Consider the following 26,933-nt stretch of genomic DNA (forward strand, 5'->3'; position numbering starts at 1 on the left):
ACAATAAAGCTTAGTGAAGTCTGAAGACAGATATGATGTGGCATATAGTAAACAATAACTATGCTTGTGCTTAGTCAGATCCATCTCTTTGTGACCCCATGGACCGTAGCCCACCAGGCTCCTCTGTCCATGGAGATTCTCCAGGCAAGAATATTGGAGTGGGTTGCCATGCCTTCTTCCGCCAGGGAATCTTCCTGACCCAGGGATTGAACCTAGGTCTCCCACATTTCAGGTGGATTCTTTACCATCTGAGCCACCAGGGAAGCTCATAGTAAACAGGATTGATTTTTTTAAAAAAGAGACCCAATCTGAATATATAAATAAGATTCAGTAAGGTCTAGGATGAATCTATAAGAGATAGATCCACAGAGCATTAGTAAAGTGTGGTCAGAAATGTATGGACTTAGCTGTTAGTTTTTGGTTGTCATGCCCAACCCCAAATTCACCACCAGAAAACCCTCCTGTGACAGACACCTGGACTAGATGGACCATGGGCATGTCTATATGTGGCATGTCGTACATTATGTTAAGAGCTAAGGAAGCTTTTCCTGATGAGGATATGGAAGGTGTCTGGCACTCTTTCTGTTTACTCATTGGCAGTATTCTTGCCTGAAGTGTCCCATGGACAGAGGAGCCTGGCAGGCTGTGGTCCATAGGGTCACAAAGAATTGGAGACGACTGAAATGACTTAGCATACAGCACAATAGGACCAGGGGCTTCCCAGGTGGCTCAGTGGTAAAGAATCTGCCTGCTAATGCAGGATATGCCGGTTCCATCCCTGGGTCAGGAAGATCCCTTGGAGAAAGGAATGGTAACCCACTCCTGTATTCTTGCCCAGAGAATCCCATAGACAGAAGAGCCTGGTGGGTTGCAGTTCATGGGGTCGCAGAAGAGTCGGACGGACTTAGTGACTAAACAACAACAATAACAACAACAATGGAACCAGAGGGTAAAAGTTACATCAGTTACACTGGAATTTTCTGCATTACGTTTGATACTTCTATAAATCTAAAAGTATTCCAAAATTTAAAATGCTTATTTTTTTTAAACTAAAAATGTTTATTTTTTTAACAAGAAAAGTTTACATCAGAGATTTCAGCTCAAGGTCAGAAAGAACTTTCTAATAGATCTGTCACAAAACTATATATTTTCCTTGGGAAATACTCAAACCAAGGCTAGATAACTCTCCATCTAATAGATGGTAACATAGGGAGGAGATTTTAGATTTGGATAATGGATGAATGTCTGCTATCCTTTTTAAAGTTAACTACTTAAATAAAATTATTAATACCTTTGCCCTTTTTGCCTGTTATGTAAATAAGATTAATGTTCATTTTTTATTCCTTTAACAAATATAACATTGGCAGTATAATCAGTGTATTGTGACTTCTTCACAGTGTTCTATCACTTTATTATGAAGTGAGAAGGAACTGTTCTTTGTCCTTGAACTAATATTTTGTCCCCATCATTGGTACATGTTGCTGGGAAGGATGGAATAGGAGGTGGAACAATAGAGACTTTGGCCATTTTCAGTGAGCCTCTCATGCCATTAAAGAGAATCCTAAGATGTTCTGGTGAGCCCCCAACATTCCAAAACAAGGCAGTAAGAGCTAAGCCTGGCCTGTCTATTTTTTATGTTCATCAAGGCTCAGCATGGCTTTATCTGTCTATCCCCTTATTATTCTGAACTCCCTAATTGCCTGGACTGTTTCTCTCCACAAATAGTTTCATGTACTGTATTCAGCATTAATGTACGGTGACTATGTGGAGATGTCTTCTATTCCTACTTTTAACAGATTAACAGCTAATAAACACCATGCAACACCCTCTCCTCTCAACCTCTTCTAAAAATACAGAGTTTGATTTGCCAACATTGGTGTATTTAAAGCCTCCAAGATTCCAGGGAAGACTTTAGAAAGTTAACTGTGCAAGTATGGCCAGTTCAGAGAGGAAATTTTACAACACAAAGAGTCAATCAGTGTATCAGCAGTTCATCAGAGAAGAACCTCAGGGGATGTTGTAATCATTTTTAGGGAAGGATATTTGTTCCCACTTAAAATAAAACTTCTCACATTATTCTTGCTGTGCCGGACTGAAGAGAATGCTGGATATGTATTACCTAGGGAGGACAGGCAGCCTAAATTTCATCTCAAGAGGAAAGCGTATCTTTTCCAGGAAGGGACACTGTGTTCCTTTCCAGTGACTTTGCAATGAAAGGATTTATGCTCCCTACTCTTCTTTAACTTTCTTCTTCTACCTTCTGCCAGAATTTCCCCTGCCTCCATGTAGCTGGAAGTGAAACAATTAGTTTTAAAGAGTGAATAATCAGAAGCTGTGTTTCAAAGCTGTAAACAAAGCACCAACCAATATTCTCTTTTGAGGCTATGGAATATCAGCAGTAATATACTTAAGATTATCCAGATAACCTAGATAATTATGTTGAAACAATGTCTATCAATCTCATAAATTGTTGTTGTTTAGTTGCTAGGTCGTGTCTGACTTTTTTTGACCCCGTTGACTATAGCCCGCCAAACTCCTTCTGTCTCTAGGATTTCCCAGGCAAGAATACTAGAGTGGGTTGCCATTTCCTTCTCCAAGGGATCTTCCTGACCCAGAGATTGAGCCCCTGTCTCCTGCATTGGCAGGTAGCTTCTTCACCACTAAGCCACCAGGGAAGCCCTAAAGATATATACATATATATAACAGAATTTATTGAAGGATAAACTAGGCAGTGTGCACACAGTTCAGTTAATGGAATTTCCAGTATCAATGAAGCAGAAGCCTTAAAGTAATATATTATAAAAATATTGGCTGTTCCTGAAGTCCCAAGTATATGACTCTCAAAGACCACTTTGGTTATTATATTACAGAATGCAGATAAATATTTGCAGAAATGTACTGGTCCTTTTGTTTGAGGTATAATTTTAGGGACCAAAACACTTGTTGTGCCTTCAAGTAGGCATTTCCTGATGCAGCAGAAATTCAAGTGTATTTGATCACTTATCTCTCCTTCTATTTCTATTACCCTGCCTGTCTCGGTTGATTTAAGAAGCCTTTAAAGGCACAGCAATATGACGGTTTCATTGACTCCACATAGCTGGTGGCGGAGTTGACTCTGGGGCGGACTGTATCTGTGCACTGTGGTAGTGTTGATGACATTGTCTTGTAGGGAAATGGTCACTGCTGCTCTCTGCTCGGATCTGTTCATGACATCCAGGGGCCTTGACCTTTAACATTTAACGTGTATTTTTCATGCAGGCTAAACCTTCTCTGAAGAAAGGTCAGAGTGAAATTCTATCATAGCTATAACTCGTTTGCAGATAATCTGAATTGGGTTAATTTCTTCTTTCTCCTGTAGTCTAGCAACATCTGTACCTGTGCTCTTCCAGACCAGTTTATCCCAGCGATGATACCGCTCAGTTCTTATGCATATACTGATTGTCACCAAACCACCTCAGGATTTTTTTTTTTTAAGTCAATGAATTTCTGGGGATTATTTAACAACTTGCTGGCTCTTCTCTCTGTAGAACGGGACTGGAAGCCATCATGGAGACTTATGCATTCTGGAGACCCCCTGTGCGCACACTCACCTTTGAAGATTTCACCACCATGCAAAAGCAGCAAGGTAAAGCCCCGGGCAAGGCCTCTGCTTAGAGACTGTGCGGGGGAGGGAGTGGGAGCTGAACTGAATATAGCACAGCTGGCCCCAAGCCAAGCCACGAGTTACATGGACTCTCCTGGAACGAAGAGTACCAGATAGCTCCGTAAATAACCAGAGCATCACCGATTGTACAGATAAGCTGGTTTCAGAGGCAGTGTTTTACCTGGCATCTCCAGATCCCTCTCCCTTTTCCCTAAGCAAGGTTATGTTCATGATCACAATGGTGGTAAGATGATTGTTTCTATCACTAAGCATTCATGTAGCCCTTAGGATTTGGAAAGTGAAAGTGTTAGTCACTCAGTCATGTCCGACTCTCTGTGACACCATGGACTGTAGCCTACCAGGCTTCTCTGTCCGTGGGGTTTTCCAGGCAAGAATACTGGAGTGGAGTGCCATTTCCTTCTCCAGGGGATCAAACCTGGGTCTCCTGCACTGCAGGCAGATTCTTTACCAACTGAACCACCAGGGAGCCACCAGGGGTGGAGACTGGGAGATAATAATAATTTCATTTATTACTCATGGCAGCCTTATCTGTTTTCTTATTCTAGTTTGTAGATAAGAAACAACTTAGCCTCGGACAGTGGGAATGAATCACTCAAGTCTGACAGTGAGGCGGGGGCTGCTGCAAGCCCCTCTGAATCTTCTCACTTGTGCCTTCTCCTGTCGCTGGTGTGGAGCCTCACCCATCTCAAGTGGATGGGCAGAGTAGACTTTTCTTCCACTGCTTTGTGCTTTTCATCCGATTTTTAATCTCCCTTCTCTTCTCAGGTTGGGAAGCCTGTGGCCACGTGAACAGGCTCATGGGCTGATTTCACCTTTTCAGTCCAACCACTGGCTCTCCTGGGGGCAGCACCCATTCACCGGGTACCCAAGTGAAAGTTTCCCAAATGTCAGATGCTTAATGAGTCTTCCTCTCCAGCCTCCTCTTGTCTTGAAGTGACAGTGATCAAAATTAGTTTGAACTCATTCTATCAAATAGTTGCTATTAATAGAGTCCTAGTTTTTAAAATATGGCTCAGTGATATAGGAATCCCTTCTAGGACTTGATAACATATTATATTTCACCCCCTTCTCAGGGAGGTTCTAGCAGTCTGCACACTGAATTAAGTTTTATGATGTGAATTACTGAACTCCCTCAGGCTTTAACATGAGATAGTGATTAAAAGCATAGGTTCTGGAGTCAGACAGCTTGAGTTAGGCTCTTATCACTGTTCTTTGCTAGCTTGGTGACATTGATCAAGTCCCTCATCCTTTCTTTTTTTTTTTTTTTTTTTTTTTTTTTTTATTTTATTTTTAAACTTTACATAACTGTATTAGATTTGCCAAATATCAAAATGAATCCGCCACAGGTATACATGTGTTCCCCATCCTGAACCCTCCTCCCTCCTCCCTCCCCATTCCATCCCTCTGGGTCGTCCCAGTGCACCAGCCCCAAGCATCCAGTATCGTGCATCGAACCTGGACTGGCAACTCATTTCATACATGATATTTACATGTTTCAATGCCATTCTCCCAAATCTTCCCACCCTCTCCCTCTCCCACAGAGTCCATAAGACTGTTCTATACATCAGTGTCTCTTTTGCTGTCTCGTACACAGGGTTATTGTTACCATCTTTCTAAATTCCATATATATGCGTTAGTATACTGTATTGGTGTTTTTCTTTCTGGCTTACTTCACTCTGTATAATAGGCTCCAGTTTCATCCACCTCATTAGAACTGATTCAAATGTATTCTTTTTAATGGCTGAATAATACTCCATTGTGTATATGTACCACAGCTTTCTTATCCATTCATCTGCTGATGGACATCTAGGTTGCTTCCATGTCCTGGCTATTATAAACAGTGCTGCGATGAACATTGGGGTACTCGTGTCTCTTTCCCTTCTGGTTTTCTCAGTGTGTATGCCCAGCAGTGGGATTGCTGGATCATAAGGCATGTCTATTTCCAGTTTTTCAAGGAATCTCCACACTGTTCTCCATAGTGGCTGCACTAGTTTGCATTCCCACCAACAGTGTAAGAGGGTTCCCTTTTCTCCACACCCTCTCCAGCATTTATTACTTGTAGACTTTTGGATTGCAGCCATTCTGACTGGTGTGAAATGGTACCTCATAGTGGTTTTGATTTGCATTTCTCTGATAATGAGTGATGTTGAGCATCTTTTCATGTGTTTGTTAGCCATCTTTATGTCTTCTTTGGAGAAATGTCTATTTAGTTCTTTGGCCCATTTTTTGATTGGGTCATTTATTTTTCTGGAGTTGAGCTGTAGGAGTTGCTTGTATATTCTCGAGATTAGTTGTTTGTCAGTTGCTTCATTTGCTATTATCTTCTCCCATTCTGAAGGCTGTCTTTTCACCTTGCTAATAGTTTCCTTTGATGTGCAGAAGCTTTTAAGGTTAATTAGGTCCCATTTGTTTATTTTTGCTTTTATTTCCAATATTCTGGGAGGTGGGTCATAGAGGATCCTGCTGTGATGTATGTCAGAGAGTGTTTTGCCTATGTTCTCCTCTAGGAGTTTTATAGTTTCTGGTCTTACGTTTAGATCTTTAATCCATTTTGAGTTTATTTTTGTGTATGGTGTTAGAAAGTGTTCTAGTTTCATTCTTTTACAAGTGGTTGACCAGAGTTCCCAGCACCACTTGTTAAAGAGATTGTCTTTAATCCATTGTATATTCTTGCCTCCTTTGTCGAAGATAAGGTGTCCATATGTGCGTGGATTTATCTCTGGGCTTTCTATTTTGTTCCATTGATCTATATTTCTGTCTTTGTGCCAGTACCTTACTGTCTTGATAACTGTGGCTTTGTAGTAGAGCCTGAAGTCAGGTAGGTTGATTCCTCCAGTTCCATTCTTCTTTCTCAAGATCGCTTTGGCTATTCGAGGTTTTTTGTTTTTCCATACAAATTGTGAAATTATTTGTTCTAGCTCTGTGAAGAATGCTGTTGGTAGCTTGATAGGGATTGCATTGAATCTATAGATTGCTTTGGGTAGTATACTCATTTTCACTACATTGATTCTTCCAATCCATGAACATGGTATATTTCTCCATCTGTTAGTGTCCTCTTTGATTTCTTTCACCAGTGTTTTATAGTTTTCTATATATAGGTCTTTAGATTCTTTAGGTAGATATATTCCTAAGTATTTTATTCTTTCCGTTGCAATGGTGAATGGAATTGTTTCCTTAATTTCTCTTTCTGTTTTCTCATTATTAGTGTATAGGAATGCAAGGGATTTCTGGGTGTTGATTTTATATCCTGCAACTTTACTATAGTCATTGATTAGTTCTAGTAATTTTCTGGTGGAGTCTTTAGGGTTTTCTATGTAGAGGATCATGTCATCTGCAAACAGTGAGAGCTTGACTTCTTCTTTTCCAATTTGGATTCCTTTTATTTCTTTTTCTGCTCTGATTGCTGTGGCCAAAACTTCCAAAACTATGTTGAATAGTAATGGTGAAAGTGGGCACCCTTGTCTTGTTCCTGACTTTAGAGGAAATTCTTTCAATTTTTCACCATTGAGGATAATGTTTGCTGTGGGTTTGTCATATATAGCTTTGATTATGTTGAGGTAGGTTCCTTCTATTCCTGCTTTCTGGAGAGTTTTTATCATAAATGGATGTTGAATTTTGTCAAAGGCTTTCTCTGCATCTATTGAGATAATCATATGGTTTTTATTTTTCAATTTGTTAATGTGGTGTATTACATTGATTGATTTGCGGATATTGAAGAATCCTTGCATCCCTGGGATAAAGCCCACTTGGTCATGGTGTATGATCTTTTTAATGTGTTGTTGGATTCTGATTGCTAGAATTTTGTTAAGGATTTTTGCATCTATGTTCATCAGTGATATTGGCCTGTAGTTTTCTTTTTTTGTGGGATCTTTGTCAGGTTTTGGTATTAGGGTGATGGTGGCCTCATAGAATGAGTTTGGAAGTTTACCATCCTCTGCAATTTTCTGGAAGAGTTTGAGCAGGATAGGTGTTAGCTCTTCTCTAAATTTTTGGTAGAATTCAGCTGTGAAGCCGTCTGGACCTGGGCTTTTGTTTGCTGGAAGATTTTTGATTACAGTTTCAATTTCCGTGCTTGTGATGGGTCTGTTAAGATTTTCTATTTCTTCCTGATCGAGTTTTGGAAAGTTGTACTTTTCTAAGAATTTGTCCATTTCTTCCACGTTGTCCATTTTATTGGCATATAATTGTTGATAGTAGTCTCTTATGATCCTTTGTATTTCTGTGTTGTCTGTTGTGATCTCTCCATTTTCATTTCTAATTTTATTGATTTGATTTTTCTCCCTTTGTTTCTTGATGAGTCTGGCTAATGGTTTGTCGATTTTATTTATCCTTTCAAAGAACCAGCTTTTGGTTTTGTTGATTTTTGCTATGGTCTCTTTTGTTTCTTTTGCATTTATTTCTGCTCTAATTTTTAAGATTTCTTTCCTTCTACTAACCCTGGGGTTCTTCATTTCTTCCTTTTCTAGTTGCTTTAGGTGTAGAGTTAGGTTATTTATTTGACTTTTTTCTTGTTTCTTGAGGTGTGCCTGTATTGCTATGAACTTTCCCCTTAGGACTGCTTTTACCGTGTCCCACAGGTTTTGGGTTGTTGTGTTTTCATTTTCATTCGTTTCTATGCAAATTTTGATTTCTTTTTTGATTTCTTCTGTGATTTGTTGGTTATTCAGCAGCGTGTTGTTCAGCCTCCATATGTTGGATTTTTTAATAGTTTTTCTCCTGTAATTGAGATCTAATCTTACTGCATTGTGGTCAGAAAAGATGCTTGGAATGATTTCTATTTTTTTGAATTTACCAAGGCTAGCTTTATGGCCCAGGATGTGATCTATCCTGGAGAAGGTTCCATGTGCGCTTGAGAAGAAGGTGAAATTCATTGTTTTGGGATGAAATGTCCTATAGATATCAATTAGGTCTAACTGGTCTATTGTATCGTTTAAAGTTTGTGTTTCCTTGTTAATTTTCTGTTTAGTTGATCTATCCATAGGTGTGAGTGGGGTATTAAAGTCTCCCACTATTATTGTGTTATTGTTAATTTCTTCTTTCGTACTTGTTAGCATTTGTCTTACATACTGCGGTGCTCCCGTGTTGGGTGCATATATATTTATAATTGTTATATCTTCTTCTTGGATTGATCCTTTGATCATTATGTAGTGACCATCTTTGTCTCTTTTCACAGTCTTTGTTTTAAAGTCTATTTTATCTGATATGAGTATTGCTACTCCTGCTTTCTTTTGGTCCCTATTCGCATGGAAAATCTTTTTCCAGCCCTTCACTTTCAGTCTGTATGTGTCCCCTGTTTTGAGGTGGGTCTCTTGTAGACAACATATGCAGGGGTCTTGTTTTTGTATCCATTCAGCCAGTCTTTGTCTTTTGGTTGGGGCATTCAACCCATTTACGTTTAAGGTAATTACTGATAAGTATGACCCCGTTGCCATTTACTTTATTGTTTTGGGTTCGAATTTATACACCATTTTTGTGTTTCCTGTCTAGAGAATATCCTTTAGTATTTGTTGGAGAGCTGGTTTGGTGGTGCAGAATTCTCTCAGCTTTTGCTTGTCTGGAAAGCTTTTGATTTCTCCTTCATACTTGAATGAGATCCTTGCTGGGTACAATAATCTGGGCTGTAGATTATTTTCTTTCATCATTTTAAGTATGTCTTGCCATTCCCTCCTGGCTTGAAGAGTTTCTATTGAAAGATCAGCTGTTATCCTTATGGGAATTCCCTTGTGTGTTATTTGTTGTTTTTCCCTTGCTGCTTTTAATATTTGTTCTTTGTGTTTGATCTTTGTTAATTTGATTACTATGTGTCTTGGGGTGTTTCGCCTTGGGTTTATCCTATTTGGGACTCTCTGGGTTTCTTGGACTTGGGTGATTATTTCCTTCCCCATTTTAGGGAAGTTTTCAACTATTATCTCCTCAAGTATTTTCTCATGGTCTTTCTTTTTGTCTTCTTCTTCTGGGACCCCTATGATTCGAATGTTGTAGCGTTTAATATTGTCCTGGAGGTCTCTGAGATTGTCCTCATTTCTTTTAATTCGTTTTTCTTTTATCCTCTCTGATTCATTTATTTCTACCATTCTATCTTCTAATTCACTAATCCTATCTTCTGCCTCTGTTATTCTACTATTTGTTGCCTCCAGAGTGTTTTTAATTTCACTTATTGCATTATTCATTATATATTGACTCTTTTTTATTTCTTCTAAGTCCTTGTTAAACCTTTCTTGCATCTTCTCAATCCTTGCCTCCAGGCTATTTATCTGTGATTCCATTTTAATTTCAAGATTTTGGATCAATTTCACTATCATTATTCGGAATTCTTTATCAGGTAGATTCCCTATCTCTTCCTCTTTGGTTTGGTTTGGTGGGCATTTATCCTGTTCCTTTATCTGCTGGCTATTCCTCTGTCTCTTCATCTTGTTTAAATTGCTGAGTTTGGGGTGTCCTTTCTGTATTCTGGCAGTTTGTGGAGTTCTCTTTATTGTGGCGTTTCCTCGCTGTGTGTGGGTTTGTACAGGTGGCTTGTCAAGGTTTCCTGGTTAGGGAAGCTTGTGTCGATGTTCTGGTGGATGGAGCTGTATTTCTTCTCTCTGGAGTGTAATGAAATGTCCAGTAATGAGTTATGAGATGTCTGTGGTTTTGGGGTGACTTTGGGCAGCCTGTATCTTGAAGCTCAGGGCTGTGTTCCTTTGTTGCTGGAGAATTTGCTTGTTATGTCTTTCCCTGGAACTTGTTGGCCCTTGTGTGGTGCTTGGTTTCAGTGTCGGTATGGAGGCGTTTGATGAGCTCCTGTCAATTAATGTTCCTTGGAGTCAGGAGTTCCCTGGAGTCAGGGATTGGACTTAAGCCTCCTACTTCCAGTTATCGGTCTTAATTTTACAGTAGTTTCAAAACTTCTCCTTCTATCCAGCACCACTGATAAAACATCTACGTTAAAGATGAAAAGTTTCTCTACTGTGAGGGTCACTCAGAGAGGTTCACAGCGTTACATGGAGAAGAGAAGAGGGAGGAGGGAGTTAGAGGTGACCCAAATGAGATGAGGTGGAATCAATAGTGGAGAGAGTGGGCTAGCCAGTAGTCACTTCCTTATGTGCACTCCACAACTGGACCACTCAGAGATGTTCACGGAGTTATACAGGGAAGAGAAGAAGGAGGCAGGAGACAGAGGTGGCCAGAAGGATAAAAGGGGGAAATGAAAAGGCGGGAGACAGATCCAGCCAGTAATCAGTTCCTTAAGTGTTCTCCACCGTCTGGAACACACAGAAATTCACAGAGTTGGGTAGAGTAGAGAGGGGTTAGGGAGGAGATACAGGTGACCTGGTGGAGAAAATGGAGAGTCCAAAGGGAGAGAGAGCAGTCAAGCCAGTAATCTCGTACACTAGTGAAAAATGGGTCCTGAAGATTGGGTTCTTAAAGGTACAAAATTGGTAACAAATACATAAAAACAAAAATTAGAAATTAGAGTAGAGTTTGGAATTTCAAAAATGCGATGTTAATGAAAAGGAGAAGGAAAAGAAAGAGAGAAAAAACGAACAAAGAAAAACAAACAAGGTCGTGAAAGTAATAAAGAAACTACAGGTACAAAATTGATAACTAATACCAAACAGCAAAAATTAAAAATCCAGAGTAGAGTTTGGAATTTCAAAAATACAACGTTAAAAAAAAAAAAAAAAAAAAAAAAAAAAAAAAAGAAGAAGAAGAAAAATAAAGAGAGAAAACAAACAAACCAACAAAAACAATGTCGCAAAAATTATAAAGAAAATACAGGTACAAAATTGATATCAAATACCAAAAAGCATAAATTAAAAATCTTGAGTAGAGTTTGGAATTGCAGATATACGATGTTATATAAAAGAAGAAGAGAAAGAAACAGAGGAAAAAAAAAAAAGTCACAGCAATTATGAAAAAAACTATAGGTACAAAATTGATAACATATATCAAAAGGCTAAAATTAAAAATCTAGAGTAGAGTTTGGAATTTCAAAAATGCAATGTTAAAGAAAAGAAGAAAAAGAAAAAAGAAAAAAAAAAAAAAAAAACCACGGTCAAAAAATTATAAAATATATATATGAAGTTTGCTGAAGAAGAAAAAAAAAAAAAAAATAGGGTCTTTTTTTTTTTTTTTGCAAAGTAATAGTTATAAAAGTGAAAATTAAAGGACAATAGAGGACTTAAAAAAATTTTTTTTTTAATTAAAAAAAAAAAAGAAAGAAAGAAAGATTGATCGTAAAAATAGTAAAAATATATCTAGGTCTTTCTCTGGTTTTGTTGTGAGTATTGTGGGTTCAGTTCATTTTTGGCAGTTCCTTAGTCCGACTTATATTTCTCAAGATCTATAGGCCCCTTCCTATGTAATCCGTAGTAACCACAGGGTTTTAATCTATGGCCTGTAGCTTCCAAGGCGTTTCCCTCTGTTAGAGCTTCTTCTGTTTGCTGGTCTCTTCAGTGTCTGGTTCCCGCCCTGACACAAAGGGGACGGTGGAGGACCCTATTTTTTTTTTTTTAATTTAGGCTCACTTGTTCAGCCGCGCTGTGGGGAGGGAGGGAGGGATGCTGCAAACAGATAACACTGGCGTGCGCTCGAAGTGCCTCGGCCACACTGGGTCTGCCCCCGCTCACGGCGCGTGTAACCTCCCTGCCCACACTGCTTGGGCTCTAGGTTGTTCCGCCGGGAACAATCAGAGGCCGGCCCTGGACTGAGCTCCCAGGTCCAAGCCGCTCAGGTTCAGGCACTCGGGTAGTCCTCAGAGGCGCAGACTCGGTTGGGCCTGCGTTTTGTGTTCTTCCCAGGTCGAGCAGCTCAGGCGATGAGGTGCTTGGCGGGCGCCAATGCTGCGACTTATCGCCTCCCCGCCACTCGGTTATCTGGGTGTAAAACCGGCGCACCTTCTCAGGCAGATGTTGACTGTCCAGACCCCCAAGAAGTTTTAGTTAGCAAAGAAGCCTGCTTACAGTTTTATAGATAGTGTCTCTCTGGGGCTGCGATTGCCCCCTTCCGGCTCTGGTTGCCTGTCACCGGAGGGGGAGGTCTGCAGCCGGCTATCTCTGTTCAGTCCTTTGTTCTGTGCGCGGGCCTGGCGGTGTCTTAGGTTAGGGCTGGCTTTTCGCGTGGTAGATATCCCACAGTCTGGTTTGCTAGCCCAAATTATTTCGCTCAGATAGCGCTCAGGACATTCGGCCCGATTCTTACTCTAAGGGACACAGCCCGTGCCGCACTTCCCTGCCCAGCCCCCGCTTGCTAATGCTGTGTGCAGGCGTCTGCGCTGCTTCTCCGCTGGGGGAGTTCCCGTAGGGCTCACAATCCGCGATTTTTAATTGTTTATTTTTTTTTTTTCCCCTCCCTTTTATGTTGCCCTCTGTGCTTCCAAAGCTCGGCACAGATTCGGCAGTGAGAGGGTTTCCTGGTGTTTGGAAACTTCTCTCTTTTTAAGACTCCCTTCCCGGGACGGAACTCCGTCCCTCCCTCTTTTGTCTCTTTTTTTGTCTTTTATATTTTTTCCTACCTCCTTTCGAAGAGTTGGGCTGCTTTTCTGGGTGCCTGATGTCCTCTGCCGGCATTCGGAAGTTGTTTTGTGGAATTTACTCGATGTTTAAATGCTCTTTTGATGAATTTGTGGGGGAGAAAGTGTTCTCCCCGTCCTACTCCTCCGCCATCTTGGCTCCTCCCCCCCCTCATCCTTTCTGACATTTAGTTTTCTTATCTGCATAATGGGAGATTGTAATAGAATTCATGGAAGGATCAAATGAAGCCCTCAGTATGTGCTTTCTGCCATTCTCGTCATCATCATCATTGTTGTCATTGTCTTCACCCCCTATGTCCCTCATATCAATACCAGAGAAGAAAGCACACCAGAGACAGAAAATGTTGCTGTTCTGATAATTTATTCATAACATGATTAGACCATTCATCTTCACAGGGATCTGGGGAGGCAAGTGGTCCAGAATATCCATCTCTTTAAAAAAATTTTTCTTGCTTTATTTTATATTGCTTTTTTACTATGAGAGAACAAGGAGGCCTATTTTATTTTTGGCCATGCTATATGGCATGTGGGATCAAGCCCACACCCCTGACATTGGAAGTTCAGAGTCTTAACCACTGGACTGCCAGGGTAGTCCTTTTATTTCCTTTTTGAATAAATGGAGGAGAAATGGAAGCCATTTGTTGGCAGCATCTTGCTCCTTCTGATGCTGTCAATATATATTCAGGGTGTTGCTGATGCTTTGATGCCTTCATGGCCCTTCTGTGGCAAAGGTTTGTGGAAGTTGGGAAATTTGGGCCTTCATCTTGATGGCCACTAAACTGTCTATATAACCTTGGGCAAGTTACTTCTGAATCCATTTCCTCATCTCAAAGAAAAGTAATTATCCCGAAGAGTGATGATTTTGTGTGTGTGTGTTTGTGAGGGCATTTACATAAACATGCTTTATAAATGAAGCTGCCATGCAGAGACACTTACTTGATCCTCTTTATTTCTGAGGTGTCTCCTTGCTTATCTGCCTTTTCTTTGCTCATTGACTTTCCAAGCCCTAGCTGAGCAGGAGTTTGTATCATGAAGGCTGGTATGAGAAGGGTGGTAGGGGTGCCAGTTCCTGAGAGCAGGCATGGGTGGTAACATTGTGTTCATTGCTGTGTCCCCAAGATCTACCCCAGGGCCTGGCACCCAGGAAGTGCTTAATGAATAGTGAATGAGATCGCTTGGTGGCACTATGGCTCAGGCAGGCAGGGTCACCATCCAGTTAAATCTTGGAGCACAGTCTCCGGATGTGGGCATGGATACCGATGTGGAGTAATGTTTGGGGGTGGCTACCCACATATCGCCAGCATGTAGAACCGCTGGGCAGGTGCAATAGGAATGGGGAAGCTGAAAGGGAACCTGCATTGCTAAGGAGTGCAGCATAGCAGGGTTCATGATGCTTCTGTTGAAAATTTATCCATCTGAAGACTTATTATTGACACATGGGAAACAATGGTTTAAGAGAAACTGAACTTGCAGAGCAAGATGTCACACTTGTTTATTGAGTCTCTTTTTATACTGATGGGGGGAAATGAGCATAGAATTATTGGATACATATGGTGGTGAGATGGTGCTAGAGGAAAAGCCAAGACTCTATTCAATAGTTTAATTGGAATATATTTTTGAACTATACATTGAACTTGATCCAGATTCTCATTATTAAAAATACGTGGCTTGGGTTTCTTGACATTAACAAAGGATGTAAAAGTAACAATACTCATTCCCTCTTCCTTTAAAAACTGAGGTTTCCAGTAACTCTGGACAGTATCAGTCATAAAATGAACAAAAGAGACATAGCTGTCTGTGTTACACTGTTTTGTGTCTTAGAAGTAAAGAGTGGTGAGTTTCTAGTGGAAGCTTCAATGGCAGACAGGTTTTGTGCTAACTCCCTTTTGGTGAAGAGACTATTGGGAATGTTGGCACCCGACTAAAGATCCAAGCAGTGATCGACTCACCCAGGTGTCCACATTACCTCATTGCTTCAAGCACATGAATATCTGGATGTCAAACACTTAGCCCTGGGACAGTTTTGTGGTGGTGCTGCTGCTGGAGGCTGGATCAGCCATTCTGCTTAGATGAAGTGAAGGGTGCTCTTCCATCTTGTTGTCAGTTAAATTTCTCTTTCATTAAGACCCATCTGTTGATAACATTTCAAGGAATGTGCTTAGGTGAATTAACCACAGTTTTAAAAAAATCCGAATCCTTCTATTTTAAAAAATACATCGAATGGATGCTCTAAATAGTTGTTTCCTCTTATGGAGAAGAATGCATGGGAGTCATTGTCCTTTGACTTTAACACAAAAATAAACAGAGGCATAGAGCAGCCTAGGAATGTATCTGCAGTTAAGCGCTGGCAGAACTGAGTTGAGGACTCAGTGGATCTCCTGCTTCACTGGGCACTTTCCTTTCCACCAGACTTTCTTCCTTCTTACTTACCATACACACACACACACACGCACACACACACAGTTTATTAATCCATTTGATGGTTAATTGTCAACAACTTGAGCATTAGCTCTATAAATAATAAATCCATATTTCATTTTTATGAAGTCAAGTGTATGGTTTTATTTTCAGACATCTTCACAATCAGCAAGGGAGTTTATACTTTTGGATAGTCTGGAGATAGAAATTATATTTCAGGAATGGCTTCTGCCTAAACACTGCTTGTGGCAGGGACAAAGAAAACTAACCAAGTAAGTTGTGCTTATGGAAGTGGAGGCAACACAGACAAAGAAGTAAAAAGAAATAAGAGCCCAGGTCAGTTATAGCCAAGTTTAATCCTGTTGTTGTGATGAGGTTGTTCTGATAATATACGCAATGGAGCTACTTGTATGACCAATACTGAGAGGGTTTTTGTGAGTGGAGTCTCCAAGTGATCTGACAACGGTTATGTGAAAAGGAACCATCCGGGACCAGTGGCTCCAAAGCTGGTCATACGTCTCCATCTGCGAATGTAAGGAGACCTGCCATCAACAGAAAACTCCCTTCCCCTCAACTGGTGGCAGACATCACTAGACGGATTTCAGCACCTTTGCGTTTTTTAGTGTTTATCAGGCAGTTAAAAGTTAGGCTCGTGAAGGGCTCTGTTGGGGTTGTCAACAACTTGAGCGTTAACTCTAGTAGGTCCTTATTTTTACCAGTTAATTTGTGTTGATTAGAGGTTGGTCAGTGAAAGAGATCAAATACTGAGAAAATTCATACTAGTAAAGAGATTGGGAATGGAGGAAAGTTCAGTGGACAGAGGTCTTTGATCATTACAATGTTTCAAAGATAGCCAGTTTATGCTGATCTCATTTATCCCTGAGGTAAGAAATAATGTCCGAGAGGAGTTCTTGACGAGTACTGGAGAGTGTATCAATTCAATCCATAGAGCAAATAGCTGCTCGTGCTTCTGGTGCTTAGTTGCTCAGTCATGTCTGACTCTTCCCGGCACTGTGAACTATAGCCTGCTGGGTTCCTCTGTCCATGGAGTTTTACAGGCAAGAATACTAGAGTGGGTTGCCATTTCCTCCTCTAAGGGATCTTCCTGACCCTAGGATGGAACCCCAGTCTCCTGCATCTCCTGCCCTGGCAAGTGGGTTCTGTTCCACTGAGCCATCTGGGAAGCCCCAGGGCAAGTGGTTATTGGGTACATATTCTGTTTTGTCCTATAGTCCCTTATGCTCAATATGTCCAAAACGGAGCCCATGATTTGCCTCACAGAATTGGCGCCCTCTCCTGGGGGAAGGACGCTGCTGCCCGTTAGCCATCTGAGACAGTTCCCTCCCTCCTTACCCACCATATCCAGTTCAGTTCAGCTCAGTCTCTCAGTCATGTCTGACTCTGCAGCCCCATGGACTGCAGCACTACAGGCCTCCCTGTCCCCACCATATCCAGCCATTACCAAATTCTTGAATCTGCTCACATCTCTAATCTCCCTTGTTACTACTCTACTCCAAGTCATTATCATCTCTCACCAGACTTCATCCTCAGGCTCCCCATGGTGGTGACCTAGCTGCCAGCATTCCTGGACCTGCATCTTTTTAGGTTTAAATTAGATGGGAAAGGTCATGTATCTTTCTTTAAGATTTCTAGCACAATCTCACTGAGTTTCATTGACTCTAACTGAGTTGCCTCTGAATTAATTACTGTGGCAGGGATGGGTTGCTTAGCTCATCCAGGCCTGAGTCACATCCCTTCCTTGGAGGTATGGGTGAAGGGTGAGCGGGAGAGGGAGTGTTTCTCAGAGGGAAAAGTGGATGCTGTTGCCAGGAACGAGGCAGGATTCCAAATGACAGTAATAGCAGATGTAAACTGCACCAGAGAAGGCAGTAAAACAAGGATCAGAGAAAATAAGCAAGTTAATGGAAAGTGAAAAAATGGGAGTGTGCCACCTAGGGAATATGGTTATTGTTGTTCCCTCAGTCATCTCTGACTCTTTGCGACCCCAGCACGCAGCACGCAAGACTTTTCTGTCCTTCACCATCTCCCAGAGTTTGCTCGAACTCATGTCCATTGAGTCGGTGATGCCATCCAAGCATCTCATCTTCTGTTGTCCCCTTCTCCTCCTGCCTTCAATTTTTCCCAGCATCAGGGTCTTTTCTAATAAGTTGGCTCTTTGCATCAGGTGGCCAAAGTATTGGAGCTTCAGCTTCAGCATCAGTCCTTCCAATGAATATTCAGGACTGATTTCCTTTAGGATTGACTGGTTGGATCTCCTTGCAGTCCAAGGGACTCTCAAGAGTCTTCTCCAACACCACAGTTCAAAAGTATCCGTTCTTGGGCACTCAGCCTTCTTTATGGTCCAACTCTCACATCCATACACGACTACTGGAAAAACCATAGCTTTGACTATACGAACCTTTGTTGGCAAATTGATGTCTCTGTCTAGGTTTGTCATAGCTTTTATTCCAAGGATCAAGCTTCTTTTAATTTCATGGCTACATTTGCCACCTGCAATGATTTTGGAGCCAAAGAAAATAAAGTCTGTCACTGTTTCCATTGTTTCTCCATCTATTTGCCATGAAGTGATGGGTCTGAATGCCATTATCTTAATTTTTTTGAATGCTGAGTTTTAAGCCAGCTTTTTCACTCTCCTCTTTCACCCTCATCAAGAGGCTCTTTAGTTCCTCTTAGCTTTCTGCTGTAAGGGTGGTATCATCTGCATATCTGAGGTTATTGATATTTCTCCTGACAATCTTAATTCAAGCTTGTGCTTCATCCAGTTGGCATTTTGCACAATATCCTCTGCATATAATTTAAATAAACAGGGTGACAGTATACGGCCTTGATGTATTCCTTTCTCAATTTGGAACCAGTCTGTTGTCCTATGTCCGGTTCTAAGTGTTGCTTCTTGACCTGCATACAGGTTTCTCAGGAGGTAGGTGAGGTGTTCTGGTATTCCCATCTCTTTAAGAATTTTCCACAGTTTATTGTGATCCACACAGTCAAAGGCTTTGGCATAGTCAACAAAGCAGAAGTAGATGTTTTTCTGGAATTCTCTTGCTTTTTCTATGACGTTGGAGAATTTTGAGCATTACTTTGCTAGCATGTGAAATCGGAGAAGGCAATGGCAACCCACTCCAGTACTCTTGCCTGGAAAATCCCATGGACGGAGGAGCCTGGTAGGCTGCAGTCCATGGGGTCGCTAAGAGTTGGACACGACTGAAGCAACTTAGCAGCAGCAGCAGCATGTGAAATGAGTGCAATTGTTTGGTAGTTTGAACATTCTGTGGTAGGTATGAATGTGGTGGGGAATGTGGTAGGTATGAAATAGGGGCATTGAAGAAGCAGAGAGACTCAGAACACAGAGAACCAATGTGAAAAATGAGAATTGGGTGAATCTAAAACTGTTTTAAAAGGAATAGGTTTGAAACAATGTATATCTTTAAACTTTATGGGAGATGCACTCTTTCTAGGATTGAAGACTCATAAAGACTCTTTCTAGGATTGAAACCACATAATTCCCATTAACACTATAATGTTTATATTTCTGTTTTGAGAAGAGTGCTCATTTCAACTAAGGGTTATTCCTTAGTTGGGATAAACAGGGGTCTGATCATTAAGCTTTATGGCCTCTGGGTTTATTCTCTGGCATTCATCCATAGGATTCTGACGTTCTACCTCTTACCTGTTTGAAAGCCTTGAAGAAGGCTGCTCAAGGGCACCTGGTGGATCGGCACTCCTCAGGGACAGATGCCATTGAGTTATATGAGAGAAGAGCCTGGCTCATGGAACCAAGTAATTATATGGAAATTTATTCTTCACTAGCCCAGATGGGGTTTTGTTTCACTGTTTTTCAATTTTGGGGGAAGCACAACAAAATAAACCCACAAGGACACTGTTTGTGAAAGTCTCCATGTTACAATCTGGAAGTGATCAATCTAAAGATGCAAAAGTCAGCAGGTTTGGTATTCAGGATTTTCATGGTCACATTTAACTTGTCTTCATGCTACACAAGTATATTCTAGGTTATTGCCCTTGTATGGAATCACTGCTAAACATGTATTCTTTTTGGTTATTTTGGCTGTTGGCCTTGAATGTTGGAGCAAGTTAACATTGGAGTGAATTTTGAGTACCTCCTCACTTTGGGTTGTGGGTCGAATAGCCTGCAGGGAAGTGGGGTGGTGGAGGATTGGTCCTGAAATGCTGGAGAACTTTTAGCTACTTACAGCATTACATTTTAATCATCTCTCAGAAGTGGGGCCCCTAGTGGTTCAAATGGTAAAGAATCCATTTGTAAGGCAGGATACCTAGATGTGATTCCTGGGTTGGGACGATCCCCTGGAGAAGGGAATGGCTACTTGGAGAATTCCATGGACAGAGGAGCCTGGTAGGCTACATACAGTCCATGGGGCCGCAAAGTTTGGGACACGACTGAGTGACTTCACACTTCGGAAGGATTAAGATCTCTGAGGACAGTGAGAAGGACACCCACTTACCTAAATTGTTTGTATTCAATTTCACTTTGCTGGATCTGATCTGAGGAGAGATGGAGACATGGAGCATCTTATTTCCATCCCAAGGGGGGAGTGAGAGGGAAGGGGCAGATAGTTCAGAGAGGAAACAGTTGATTTAGCCTTTGGGATATGGACCCGGTGGGTGTCCAGTGCTCCACCATTCACAGCCTTAGAGACTCCAAAAGCCTGTTACATCTGGGCAGTTTGCTGTGACATAATGCCTCCTACAGCGTAGAGTGGCCAGGATGCTCAGCTCCATGAACAGGGGCCAACCCACAACAGCCATCCCCACTAGGACCCAGTCTTTCCCAGCATCAGGATCTTTTCCAATGAGTCAGCTCTTCAACATCAGGTGGCCAAAGTATTGGAACTTCATCTTCAGCATCAGTCCTTCCAATTCAGGGTTGATTTCCTTTAGGATTGACTGTTTGATCTTGCTTTTCAAGAGGATAGTATATTATTTCATCCATTTCTCTGTACATGCTTACAATGTTGATATTCAAAATTCCATCTATATGGAGAAGCCCACTTGCCAAGGTCCCATCATTAGAAAGACCACTGGGATTAGAACTGGGTTTGTTTGACTCTATAGCCCCTGTTCATCCATTAAATAACGTTTAAATCAACACTCTTAGAGCATTCCAGACCTGCCTGTACAGAGCAGATGGGGACAAAGACAAGGCTACACAGGAAAGCGAGGCATGATTTCCTTTGAGAGACAGCTCTGACTGCTGTGTATCAGAGAGGCCTGGCCTCCCACTCGGCCCTGGCTCTTCTGGGTTGAGAGGCCTCTAGGAAGCTAAGTGTTGAAATGCACAGGGAGGGCAGCTTGCCTCCTTATGCTTATTTAGCACTTGGCTGGCACTCCCAATCTTGTTTAACAGCTGACAAGCTGTTAGAGCATAAGAGAGTAAAGACTTCTCAATATCTTGGTTTGCTTCTCGGCACAACAAATGCCATAGTCTTCTCTCTTTTGTGTGGACTTTGAAAAAATAGCTGTTATCTTTATTGACTATTTTAAGTACATAAGAGCATTTCTTCAAAGTGGATAGAAACAACGTGACCTTCTCTCAGACAGCCTTGCTCTCCCCCTTCAAACACTAGTTTGTATGGGGGCTCTCACCCCTTGAAGCTCAGCAGGCCACCAAGCCTCATTTCCAGTGAGTGTCATTTAAAAGCCAGAGCAAGCTGACTACAAACTTTTTAACATGTGCCTCTCATCTGCTCGGCAGAGATCCCTGTAACTTGTTAATAGTTCCCTTCTTATTTTTTTCTAGTGAAACCAATTGAGGCCTTAAATCAGTACCATTCGTTCCATCATGGGCCCTCCGAGAAAAGCATTTAGAGTTATAAAAAGTCATCTGCTCCATCTTGCACTTCCTGCTGCAGGGCTCAAGCTTGGCCTGGTGGAGCGTATACCTATGACGGGATGATACGGCATGCTGAACAGGGGGTCTCTTCCAGGACCACATAAACACCAGATCTGGAAGAGCCAGGATGGACTTTCAAAGAGAGGAGACCAGATACACATCCCATAAAACGCAGATCTCTTTACAGCTGGAGTCGAGTTTCTCCATTTGTGCCATAGCACTTATTTCACTGACGTGCCTGGTAGTTAGGGTGGAAGAGGGAGAAAAAAATGTAGGATGCCTCAGAGAGGAACCACATGCTTGCAGAAAATGAATCCCTGAGCTTCATGTAAGGGTCCGTAGGCTGGGCCACTCAGTGGCACAAAATTAATAAGTGTGTTCTCGCTCATCCTCGTTTCCCCTTCAAGAACTTCTTCATTGTGTTTAAATGACTCCTGGGAAAGTACTTGTTACTAGCAATTCACACTTTAACAGAAATGTAATCCGCCAGACATAAATATAATTCTGAGAAGGACAGAAACTGAAGCCTATCAGTTCGAGCCCTTGTTTCACAGGTGAGGAGATTTAAGACGTAGCTTGCCCTGCCCATGGATGGGAGCTGGATGGAGGCCAGTGAACCTAGAATCAGGTTTGATGCCCTTCTTTCTGTGGTCAGCTCTGGCTTACTTCTCTTAGAGGTATTTACAGTGTTGGTCTTATCTCAATTTGTGGAATAAACATCTTTTTACCTCTCTTAAGGGAATTTTCCTGTTGCTGGGAAAGGTTGAGGGCAGGAGGAGAAATGGGAAGTCAGAGGATGAGATAGTTGAATGGCATCACCAACTCCATGGATATGAGTTTGAGCAAACTCCAGGAGATAGTGAAGGACAGGGAAGCCTGGTGTGCTGAAGTCAATGGGGTCACAAAAAGTCAGATATGACTTAGTGACTGAACAACATCAAAGAGAATTTAAGATTTAAACAAGAAACAAAAAGGAGAATTTCCTGAAATGATTCTACAATCAGGAGCTATTGATATCTAAATCCAGTTCTACCTAGGGAAATTCTTTTGACCAAGCAAGAGATGTTGGTTTGGCTTTGTAAAAAATTAACTTTGAAAAAACTATTAACAAGAGCTAAATTTATGCTTCTACAGCCAAAACTACTGTAATACTTGTGAAGGTAGGCTAAGACTTTTTTACCCCCTGTGCTAAAAATTAGCTTTGGGTTTCTCTTTGAGGTATCTGCCTCTCAACTTGCATATGTGGACCTTCTTCATTTGTACATTGTGGCTGGCTTCTTTGGATCCCATTATCTCTAGAATCCTGCTAGTTTTGTTCACATTTTTCCCTCACTGACAAAAACCTTATTTCTGCTCCTTTCCATGTTAAAGTTCCTTTACTCTTGTATAGCAGCTCAAGTTACCAGGAGTCCCTGCATGAGTTGTGGATGGCCTAAAGGGTACAGTGCTCCTTGGGGAATCACAGCTCTCAACAATTCTGGGCAAGTCCCAACCTTGCCCTGAAAGAGAAATTCCATGAGGGGAGAGTCCCAATGGAAGACAAAGTGGCTGCTCCTTCTGGAGTTCACCTGAAAGGCTCAGCAGTCCTGACACTCATCACTGCCTTCAGCTTCCAGTAGATGGGACAGGAAGTGGGTGCAGCACTGCTCTTCACAGTCTGGTAAAGGGGAGGCTCAGAAAGGTCATTTTTGATCTTCTTAAACTACTTGAGGGCTTCCCTCGTGGCTCAGATGGTAAAGAATTCGCCTGTAATGTAGGACACCCAGGTTTGATCCCTGGGTTGGGTGGGAAGATCCCCTGGAGAAGGAAATGGCAACCCACTCCAGTATTCTTGCTTGGAAAATCCCAATGGACAGAGGAGGCTGGTGGGCTACAGTCCGTAGGATTGCCAAGAGTTGGACACGACTGAGCAACTAACACTTTCACGTTCAAACTACCTGAGAACACATTTGAAGTAGATTGGGTTGAACTGGCCCTTTGTCTATCTGTGCATCAGCCACCAATGCAATTCTAACATCTGTGGTATTAGAGCAGCTCTCTCAAATAAAATTCAGGGATTTTAGGAGATAAAATGGTCCTGGATATCATCTAACCAAAGAGTGGTCCCTGGACTGGCAGCCTCAAGGGTCACTTGACAACTTGCTGCAAATCCTCAGGCTCTGTCCCAGACCTTGTTTTTGTTCAGTCGCTAATTCATGTCTGACTCTGCAACCCCATGGACTGTAGCCCACCAGTCTCCTCTGTCCGTGGGATTTTCAGGCAAAAATACTGAAGCCGTTGCCATTTCCCATTCCAGATGATCTTTCTGAACCACAGATTGAACCCTGGGTCATCGCTGAGTCTCCTGCATTGGCAGGTGGATTCTCTACCACTGAGCTACCAGGGAAGCCTGTCTCAGATCTACAGAATGAGAATTCTGGGGGTGGAATCAGTGATCTGTGTTCTAACAAGCCTTTCAGGTGATTCTCATGTCTCAAAAGAATTTATGTTTTATTTTTCAGGGGGCAGCACAGGCACTTCCCCAACCACCTCCAGCACTGGGACACCATCCCCTTCAGCTTCTTCTCATCTTTTATCTCCATCCTGTTCTCCTCCAACGTTTCATCTGGCCCCCAACACTTTCAACGTGGGCTGCCGAGAGAGCCAGCTGTGTAATCTAAACCTCTCCGATTATCCACCGTGTGCCCGAAGCAACATGGCTGCCTTGCAGAGCTACCCAGGGCTGAGTGACAGTGGCTACAACAGGCTCCAGAGTGGCACCACTTCGGCTGCTCAGCCCTCTGAAACCTTCATGCCTCAGAGGACTCCATCCCTGATCTCAGGAATACCAACGCCTCCCTCGTTGCCTAGCAACAGCAAGATGGAAGCCTATGGTGGCCAGCTGGGGTCCTTCCCTACTTCGCAGTTTCAGTATGTCATGCAGGCAGGCAATGCAGCTTCCAGCTCCTCATCACCACACATGTTCGGGGGCAGCCATATGCAGCAGAGCTCCTACAATGCCTTCTCTCTCCACAATCCTTATAATCTGTATGGATACAATTTCCCTACTTCCCCTAGGCTAGCTGCAAGCCCAGAAAAACTGAGCGCCTCTCAAAGCACTTTACTCTGTTCTTCTCCTTCCAATGGGGCCTTTGGAGAGCGGCAGTACCTGCCTACGGGGATGGAGCACGGCATGCACATGATTAGCCCTTCCCCCAATAATCAGCAGGCGACTAACACCTGTGACGGCCGGCAGTATGGGGCGGTCCCAGGCTCCTCCTCCCAGATGTCTGTTCACATGGTTTAGTGGCCAGTCCCAGCACCACGGAGCCAACAGCAGCCGAGGCAGATCCAGAGTCTCCAGGGGGCAGATCCTCCTCTATGGGAGCCCAACGCCTTTGAAAAACAGGAACTGTGTATTATTATTATTATTACTTTTGGAGGAGGAAAGCACATACCCAACAACAACAAGAGACACTTAAAGCCACTGAAGGAATACTTGCAGTGGAATCATCTCTGACTCAGTGGCCATTCTCCTGCCTTCCCAAATCTTAGCATCATCTGTCTACTCAGAGTGGCCTTTGAAGAAACTGAATAATCGTTTTATAATGTTAAGGGAGATGCTAGCATGTAGCAGCCATGAAAAGTTACCCACACACAGATACATACCTACCTTTACATACACACATACATATGTGCATGCATACATACACACGTACATAAATATATTCATACACAAACTCATCCATACACAAACATACATGCACAGTGACTCGGAACTGGGTGAACTCTGTGGAGGGAAGCCCAGCATGGGTGCTTTCACCAAAAATTTGTCTATGTACAGCAGTAGGCGGACTGGTTCAGCAGTAGCTGCCTGCCAACATTTCTTTCCTGCAGCTTACCCTTTTTCTGGAATGAACCATGTATCCTGAAACCCCTTCCCATCAATGAGGGTGGAAAGACATCAGTACTACAACCAGACTTGGCTTCCTGAAAAAGATGGCCTTTGAACTTCGGCTCTCTTCGATTTGTATGCTAGCATTGATGTTCCCAGTGGTGCCCGTGGAAAGAGGGAGTAAGAGCAGCTGAAAGAGAGAGAAGGGGAAAGAATAGAGCAAGAGAGAGGTGGAGAATAAGACTGAATGAGGAAGTGAGAGCAGTGATGAGAGTTTAAATTCACTGAGGAAATGGGTTTGGTCCTCACCCCTGCCCCCCAGGTTATGGAAAGAACCATGGAGTTGTTGAGTATACCTCTCTGGGACACTATGCATGGTCAGGGCACGGGTGAGAAGCACTCAGGCAGGGCATGAGTCTCAGTCCCACAGTTCTGACCACTGTGAGCCAGAAGAGAGGGGCACCACACAGGAAGTGCCGATTCCAGAGCACGCAGCCTGGCAGGGGAAGGGAAACAGAAGGAGTGTGAGAAAGGAAGGGTTTTATAACCTCAACAGATGATACCAAGAACAGAGGCAACACAGGGAGGTCTGGCCTTCTGAATGCCAGATCCAGATGCCTGACCTGGATTGTTTTCCCCATTTCCCCTGTGGCAGGAGGAATCCTGTCACCTTCCAGAGAATTGAGAATGGGCCTTCTATAATACATCCTTCCATCTGCTCTTAGATTGCCACTTTTTTTTTTTTTAATCAAATAGTTCGTTGCAATTTTGAAGTTTTGGATTTTTCCTTTCATCTTTACCTTCCCCTTCAAATCCTTTAATGATAAGAAAAGTGAAGTTTGGTGCCAGCTAAACTTTTTAAGTGGTGTGGAAATGAAGATAGTACCAAGTAAAAGAATTCAGATATTACTAAGATTTTTTTGGTTTTGAGGTGTTGTAGATAAATGTATTTATGTGCCTAGTGGGGAATCCAATATTATGAATATTAAAAAAGGGGGCAATAAAAAGGGTATGTAAAATATGTATGAAGAAAAGGTGTATAAAAATTTGCCCTTATGCACGGAACTCTGTTTCTAAGTGCCAAGCACAGAAAGCCGCTAAATAAAATCTTTGCAATTGTTTTCTGCGTATCCGTTCATATGGAATAAGCAAGCAGCAGCCCATGCCTTTGAATTGTGCTGTGCATAATAAGCACAGCATTCTCATCTCTACTACTTAACATGATCTTGTTCAGAACACACGAAGTCTGTATTACCATCCTCATTTAATGATCAGTAACTAAGCTTCATAGGGACTGATTTATCCAGATTATACAGCCCGATGGAGAGAAAACTAGGACATGAAGCCAGGACTGTAGTGGGATACCTGGTTTCATGTTAGCTGCAAAAACCTGTGAGTCAGCTGCTGTAGGACACAGGGAGCTCAACCCTGTGCTCTGTGAGGACCTAGAGAGGTGGGACTGGAGGGGTGGGAGGGAGACTCAAGAGGGAGGGGATATATGTATAATTATAGCTGGTTCACATTGTACAGCAGAAACCAACACAACATTGTAAAGCAATTATCTTCTAATTAAAAA

General features: G+C 42.2%; 1 protein-coding gene across 4 annotated transcripts in view; it reads left to right on the plus strand.

Moving 5' to 3' along the window:
* TBX15 (T-box transcription factor 15) overlaps positions 1 to 26,689 on the plus strand; it is a 134,704-nt gene extending 108,015 nt beyond the window's left edge. For 3 of the 4 annotated variants that reach the window (XM_055584598.1, XM_055584597.1, XM_055584599.1), the window contains exons 7-8: positions 3,528 to 3,625; positions 23,985 to 26,689. In XM_055584598.1, coding sequence (XP_055440573.1) covers positions 3,528 to 3,625; positions 23,985 to 24,769 — 883 coding nt within the window. In that variant the 3' untranslated portion in view covers positions 24,770 to 26,689. Of the gene's footprint in view, positions 1 to 3,527; positions 3,626 to 19,261; positions 19,395 to 23,984 lie in introns of all 4 variants that reach the window. The other variant, XR_008715621.1, reaches the window with a different exon arrangement.
* The last annotated feature ends 244 nt before the right edge of the window (positions 26,690 to 26,933 follow it).

This window comes from Bubalus kerabau, chromosome 6 (genome assembly GCF_029407905.1).
Source record: "Bubalus kerabau isolate K-KA32 ecotype Philippines breed swamp buffalo chromosome 6, PCC_UOA_SB_1v2, whole genome shotgun sequence".
Taxonomy (NCBI): Eukaryota; Metazoa; Chordata; class Mammalia; order Artiodactyla; family Bovidae; genus Bubalus; species Bubalus kerabau.